The sequence below is a fragment of the Stegastes partitus genome, unplaced genomic scaffold (genome assembly GCF_000690725.1).
Source record: "Stegastes partitus isolate 25-593 unplaced genomic scaffold, Stegastes_partitus-1.0.2 Scaffold188, whole genome shotgun sequence".
Lineage (NCBI taxonomy): Eukaryota > Metazoa > Chordata > Actinopteri > Pomacentridae > Stegastes > Stegastes partitus.
This window is the reverse complement of record NW_007577919.1, coordinates 22,503-29,607: the sequence shown is the minus strand read 5'-3', so window position 1 is coordinate 29,607 and position 7,105 is coordinate 22,503. Positions and strand designations below refer to the sequence as shown.

The 7,105-nt window shown below is 40.1% G+C and overlaps 2 protein-coding genes across 3 annotated transcripts in view; both read left to right on the top strand.

Moving 5' to 3' along the window:
* The first annotated feature begins 856 nt into the window (after positions 1 to 856).
* Positions 857 to 1,703, top strand: pth1a (parathyroid hormone 1a). Its single transcript, XM_008280228.1, has 2 exons — positions 857 to 939; positions 1,044 to 1,703. The coding sequence occupies exons 1-2, from the start codon at positions 857 to 859 to the stop codon at positions 1,312 to 1,314; spliced, it is 354 nt and encodes a 117-aa protein (XP_008278450.1). The 3' UTR covers positions 1,315 to 1,703.
* Positions 1,704 to 1,987: 284 nt separating this feature from the next.
* LOC103356158 (BTB/POZ domain-containing protein 10) overlaps positions 1,988 to 7,105 on the top strand; it is a 27,614-nt gene continuing 22,496 nt past the window's right edge. Inside the window, exon 1 of one of the 2 annotated variants that reach the window (XM_008280226.1) lies at positions 1,988 to 2,139. The gene's annotated coding sequence lies outside the window, so the exon portion shown is untranslated. Of the gene's footprint in view, positions 2,140 to 4,869; positions 4,885 to 7,105 lie in introns of those variants that run through there. The other variant, XM_008280227.1, reaches the window with a different exon arrangement.

Below are 7,105 nucleotides of genomic sequence, written 5' to 3'. Positions count from 1 at the left end.
ACATTATTCTTATTTTAACGCCAACTAATCAAAAATGTCTAAATTGTAAAATTCTGAGTTTATTTTGCAGTCATGTGTTTTTTAAGCAGCACAAAATGTGTGTCGGAGGCCGAATGTGTCTCAGACTAAACGAGGTTATTGTTTGTTTTTTTTACTTTTATAGTCAGATAAATTTAATATGTAAGCTATTTATGATAAATAAAAACTCAACGTGTTAAATCCAAAAACTGAATCAGTAAATTATTTCATTTAATGTGAGGCTGAATGTCATTTAAATTCCCTTTTTCTGAACTTTTATTCAGGTGATCTGTTCTCACCATGTAACAAAAGGCACGATTACCGTTTAATCTTCAGTTTAGAGAAAGAGTTAAAGGGTTTTACACATTATTTAAGTGAGTATTTGTTAACATAATAAGATTATTGCATCCGTTTAATATGTAGTCGTGTTGAACTACGTAGCTGCAGGTCAACTGTTTAAATAATAATTTAAAAAAATAGACAAAATTTTGTTGTCAAAAACACCAAAAAAAGACAAAACTACTGAAGAAGCTCAGATTTTTAAAAAAAAAAGAAAAGAAAAAAAAAGCTTGTCAGCTCAACAACTCAACAGATAGCTCAAATAAATACTCGTAAAACTAGATGGAACAACTTTTTTATGAGTTTACATTTTTATAAATCAATCATTAATAATTAAAAACTCACGTGTGGTTTGTTGGTTGAACATCATTCAATTAAAAGTTGTCAAACTGAGACCATCATTTCCAGATTTAGTTTTTAGGCTTCATGTTGTAGTTTTGGAAGAAAAAAAACATGACATATTGTTTTCTTTTTATTTTCTCAGGTCATCAAGGTCAACATGAAGAACGTGGACTACAAGATCCTGTTTGTGTCTCTCTGTGTTTTCCACCTTTCTGTTCACTGTGAAGGACGACCTCTGAGGTAAGACTTTAGCTCCACCAGCACAAGGTCACGAGGTCACGAGGTCATTTTAGAAACACGCCGTTCAGGCCAAACTAACAGCTCGAGTCACTCTCTGCCGACAGGAAGCGGACGGTGAGCGAAGTCCAGCTGATGCACAACCTCGGGGAGCACAAGCAGGTCCAGGAGCGCCGTGATTGGCTGCAGATGAGGCTCCGCGGGATCCACACGGCGACGGCGGCGGCGGCGGGTCGGGACGGCAGCGGGGAGGCGGCGGGTCGGAGGAGGAGGCGGCTGCGTCCTGAGGATCTGCCCGAGCTGAGCGACCTGACGTCGGAGGAGATCCAACACGCCCTGAACTTCCTGGAGAAGCTCCTCAAGTCGAAGCCGTCCTGATTTAATTCCCACCAACGATTCCAACGTTTAGTTTTATTTTTTACTGAATTTTATCCTACTTTCTATTTTTCTATTTCCAGATTTCCGTACGTGTCCGTCTTTTATCAGCGGATGTTTTTACTTTATTTAATTTTATTTATGACGTTGCTATTTATGAAACGATGAGGCCAAGCTTCCCTGTTGTGCACTTTAATGGAACAGGTGGTGTTTCATTAAGCCACTGACCTCTGACCTGAGTGACAAAAGAGAGATGGACCAACTCTATTTTTTAAATTATTATTATTTGACAATGTCCTAATCAAAGGGCGATCCTTTTTAGCTAGTTTAATGCATTTTCCTAATTTATTTTTTGCATTGTAGATTTACTCTGTAGTTATTTTACTTGGACTTTGGATGCAGAATGCCTACATGGATGTCTAAGCTTAATAATACTGTCTGCACTTCAACAACATAGAAATAAAAAATATATTTTTATATGTATTTAAGCAGAACGACAGCCTACAAAACATGGGCTCAATATGTGTTTAAATCAATAAATTAAAATAAATCAAATACAATCCTGTTAATGTTGTATTCACTGCTTATTCAGAAATATCCAGCAGCTCTTTAACATGTGGAGGACTACTTCCTGGAATAAGGTCTCGTCTTCTCTCGCGATATTTCCCACGCGAACTCCCCACATCAAAACAAAGCTTTCTCAGGCGAGTAGTAGTTCGGCTAAAGCGGGATTTTCTACCAAAAACTCATCGACTGTTGGTCTTCCCCGTCTTCGGATGACTGCTCATGACTGTTCTAACGCGACACTTCGGAATGTAACGCGAGGAGGTAAAGAAAAGTTGTTTTAAAGTCTTGTTTGTGGGCGCTAGTGAGCTAGCGAGCTAGCTAGCCAGCTAACGGGAGCATCATTAAGAACTGCTGGAGGTGTTAGCTCAGCGGCTAGCGCTGCTTCAACGGGCTGACCAAAAAGTCTAAAATCCTCTTAGCTGCTTAAAAGGCGTCTTAGTAAAACATCCAGTGACTTCTGGCTGTTTGAAGCGATGCTACGTTCGCGTACGAACCCGTTTTAAACGCCAGATTTGGTTAAAGAGGCAACTGACAGCATCAGAAACGAGATGTGATGTGAAGCTTTGGTGCGTTCAACCTAAAAAATAACGGAAAGCTGTCAGACTAAGTACAGCCTGGTTCCTTCCAGCTAGTGTGGCTTTAGTTTGTGTAACATGAGGACAAAAGGTTTAAACATCCCTCAGCTTTACATTTATCATCTCTGCTTCTTTTTTTAAAGTTGTGTAGCTCAGTTAACGGTAGCCTGCTGATGATAACCACAGTTTATGGTGAAGTTTATTATACATGGGCAAAGATTGGGCCACTACAAGTCACACAAAAACCAAAAGACACGAGTATATTTTAGAAATTATATTAAACTGTTGGTGTAGAGACGGTGGCAGAAATCTGTGTAATGTAGGAGTTTAGTAATTGCATTCTGACTTATTGTTGTCTGATGTAATATTTCTGAATATCTGACTGACACAGGCACATTTGGGTTATTTGGGTGAACAACATTCAAAATAGCTTTAGAGACGATGCTGTGGAGTATTTGTGGGGACAAGAAGGTTCACATGCAGGCAAAGCAATACCGAAGATAATCCATTTGTGATGATGGTTTATGAAACTACAGCCAATTACAGTTGAGAAAATGTGATTTTATTGCTACTCAGCTGGCTTAGGTTTAAAGATTAGAGAGAACACGTCGTAAAACACATTCACGATAACACTGCTGAAAAATATCCTGCTGTTAAATGGCAGAATCTCTCTAATAAAAAACCCTTTTGATATGACAGAAAAATATTTTGACTTGTAGTACAATTACGTCCAGCTGATAAACAGCGACTCTGTGTGACAGCTCACCTATCTATCTGTAATCTATCTATAATCTATCTATCTATCTATCTATCTATCTATCTATCTATAATCTATCTATCTATCTATCTATCTATCTATCTATCTATCTATCTATCTATAATCTATAATCTATCTATCTATAATCTATCTATCTATCTATCTATCTATCTATCTATCTATCTATCTATCTATAATCTATCTATCTATCGAGAATCCACCATTTCTCCCAGAAATTGTTGCAGTTAAAAATGTTTTTGATATACACGTGTTTATTTCCTTTATGTGCGCTGGAAAAACACAAGAAAGCAGAAGAAAGAAGACAAAATTTTACACAAAACTCAAAAAATGGGCCGGACAAAATTGTTGGCGCCCCCAACTCAATATTTGGTTGCACACCTTTGGAAGAAATAACTGAAACCAGTCACTTCCTATCGCCACCAACAAGCTTCTTCTCTCAGCTGGAATGTTGGACCACTCTTCTTTTGCAAACTGCTCCAGGTCTCTTTTGGCTTTTTCGATAGGGCAGAGAGAGAGAGGGAGGGACAGGAAAGTGGAGGGAGAAGAATGGGGGAAGAACCTGCAGCAAAGAATCATGAATGGGATTTGAACCCACGACCGCTACGTTGGGGACTATATCCCCTGTACATGGGACGCCAGCTCAACCAGGTGAGCTATAGCGGCGTCTCTCAGGTTTGAAGGGCACCTTCTTGCAACAGCAGTTTTGACGTCTCTCTATAGGTGTTCAATGGGACTTAGATCCGGACTCATTGCTGGCCACTCCAGAACTCTCCAGCGCTTTGTCTCCAACCATTTCTTGGAGCTATTTGTGGTGTGTTTCGGGTCATTGTCCTGCTGGAACACCCGTGACCTCGGACGCAGACCCAGCTTTCTGGCACTCGGCCCTACACTGCAGCCCAAAATATTTTGATAGTCTTCAGATTTCATGATTCGTTGCACACCGTCAAGGCTCCCAGTGCCAGAGGCAGCTAAACAGCCCCAAACAACGACTGTAGGTACTGTGTTCTTTCCTTTGTAGGCCTCATTCTGGCTTCTGTAAATAGTAGAATGACGTGCTTTTCCAAAAAGCTCTGCTTGAGTCTCATCTGTCCACAGAACGTTCTCCCAGAAGGACTGAAGCTTACTCAGGTACATGTCTGTAAACTCCAGTCTGGCTTTTTTACGTGTCTTTGTCAGCAGTGGGCTTCTCCTCAGTCTCCTGCCATAGAGCTTCCTCTCATTCAGATGACGACGAATGGTCCGAGCTGACACTTTTGCACCCTGACTCTCCAGGACAGCCTGAATCTGTGTGGAAGCTGACTGAGGATGTTTATCCACCACTCTAACTATCTTGTGCTGCATTCTTTTGTCAATTTCTATCTTCCATCCCCGTCCAGGGAGATGAGCCACAGTTCCATGGGTTATAAACTTCATGATTGTATTACGCACAGTGGACAAAGGAACTTCAAGATCTCTGGAGTAACCTTGAGATTGTTCATATTTTTCCACAGTTTGGCTTCTTAAGTCCTCAGACATTTGTCAGCTCTGCTTTCTCTTCTCCATGCTTGGTGTGACACACACAGACACACAACTCAGAGGCTGAGTCAACTGTTATACATCCTAACTGGCTTCAGGTGTGGTTTCTATACTGCCAGCACCTGTTACTGGCCACAGGTGAGTTTAAACCAGCATCAAAGGCTTGAAATTAAATGATTTTAAAAGGGTGCCGACAATTTTGTCCGGCCCGTTTTTGGAGTTTTGTTTAAAACTCTGTCAATTTTGTCTTCTTTCTTCTGCTTTCTTGTGTTTTTCCAATGCACATCTATCTATCTATCTATCTATCTATCTATCTATCTATCTATCTATCTATCTATCTATCTATCTATCTATCTATCTATCTATCTATCTCTATAATCTATAGTCTATATAATCTATAGTCTATCTATCTATCTATCTATCTATCTATCTATCTATCTGTAATCTATAATTTATCTATATCTATAATCAATCTATAAGTTGTAATTAAAACTACATGTGATGAAAATCATTTTTTTCTAACTCGATGTATTTTGTTGGTTGAACATAATTTTACTAGAATTTGTCTGAACCCAGTCTGGGTGATTTTTACTCAAACGTTGCTTTCCACAGTGACGTTGCACATTTTTACATCTTTACTGTTTCCTGTCAGAGTCCTTTTATCCCGTTTTAAGTCTCTTTTCAATTTTTTATATATTTTATTTTACTTATTTAACGGTATTTTTTACTAGTGTAGAGTATGTTTTTTTAGAGTGCAGCGGGACGTCCTCACCCCAGTTTACCCCGTCACCAGCTCAACTCATTGATAATAACGATCCGTGGCAGTCGAGGAGTTTCCGCAGTTTCCGAGGCGCCCGTGAACGCAGCGCCGCTCTCTGATTCGGTCGAGCACGCGGCCATTCACAGTTTACGGTCCCCCTCCGGTGACTCTGAATGACCGACCGGCGCCTCCGACACCACGTTTCCCTGCAACAAAGGGGCTCCGGGCGGCGGCGAAGCACCGGCGGCGGCGGAGGCGGACCGTTCACCGGACCGTTCACCGGAGAGTCACCGAGGCGCGCGCTCAAGGATGCGGACCAAGTTGCAAAGTGATGAGCGAAGATGCTGAAGCTGCCGGAGCTTTGTTCCGAGGAGCGCCGGGCTTCTGCGCCGCCGTCATCCCGCAGCTCGTCCCCTGCTGCTTTGTCTTCACTTGGCCCGCAGACACCGACCGGTAGGTGAAGAGCGGAGGGGCGCCCCGGTGCTCCGGTGGTGGCGCCGTTACATGAAAAACACGTGCAATTTAGCGCAGGAAAAAAAAAAAAAACAGCGAGCGGAGTCCTGACGGTCACCGGAGTCGGGACACGGAGGAATTCCATCATATTCCCGTTAATTCAGCAGGAACACCAGGATAGAGTCATTGTAAAGGGCCAGTCCGGCGTTTTATGTGTTTATATGATGGAAATGTGATTATTTCTGCAGAAAAAAAACTACAATATTCTTATTTTAAAAAGGGCCAATCCTGCGTTTTTTGTGTTATATGATGGAAGTAGTTACTCAGACTTCCAAATATGTTCATTATTTATGCAGAAGAAGTAAAATATTCTTATTTTTAAAGGGCCAATCTGGCGTTTTTTCGCTTTATATTATGGAATTATGATTATCCCTGCAGAAAAAAATACAATATTCTTATTTTTAAAGGGCCAATCCGGCATTTTTTTGTGTTTTTGTGATGGAAATATTATTTCTGCAATAGAAAAAGCACAATATTCTTATTTTTAAAGCACGACTCATGTGTTTTATGAGTTATATGACAGAAATATTTACTCAGAGTTCTAAATATATTTGCTATTTATGCAGAACAAGTGTAATATTCTTATTTTTAAAGGGCCAATCCGGTGTTTTTTTGTGTTTATATGATGGAAATAGTTACTCAGAGTTCCAAATATGTTTATTATTTATGCAGGAAAAACATCATATTCTTATTTTTAAAGGGCCAATCTGGTGTTTTTTGTGTTTATAGGAAGGAAATATTATTTCTGTAGAAGAAAGTACAGTGTGTTTATTTTTAAAGGGCCAATCCGGTGTTTTATGTGTTATGTGATGGAAATAATCACTCAGAGTTCCAAATATATTTATTTATGCAGAAAAAGTCTAATATTCTTGTTTTTAAAGGGCCAATCCAGCGTTTTTTGTGTTATATTTAGGACTCTGGGACATTCTGAGTAGATCTTGCCGTCTCATTCTGCTATTTTTGCAGAGGAAGTAGGATATTCTAATGTTAAAGGGCTAATTCTGCATTTTTTATGTGATCTTTGGGACTTTGTGACGCAAATATAACCTCTGATGTGGGGGATTTCTGTCAAAGTTGGGTTTTTTT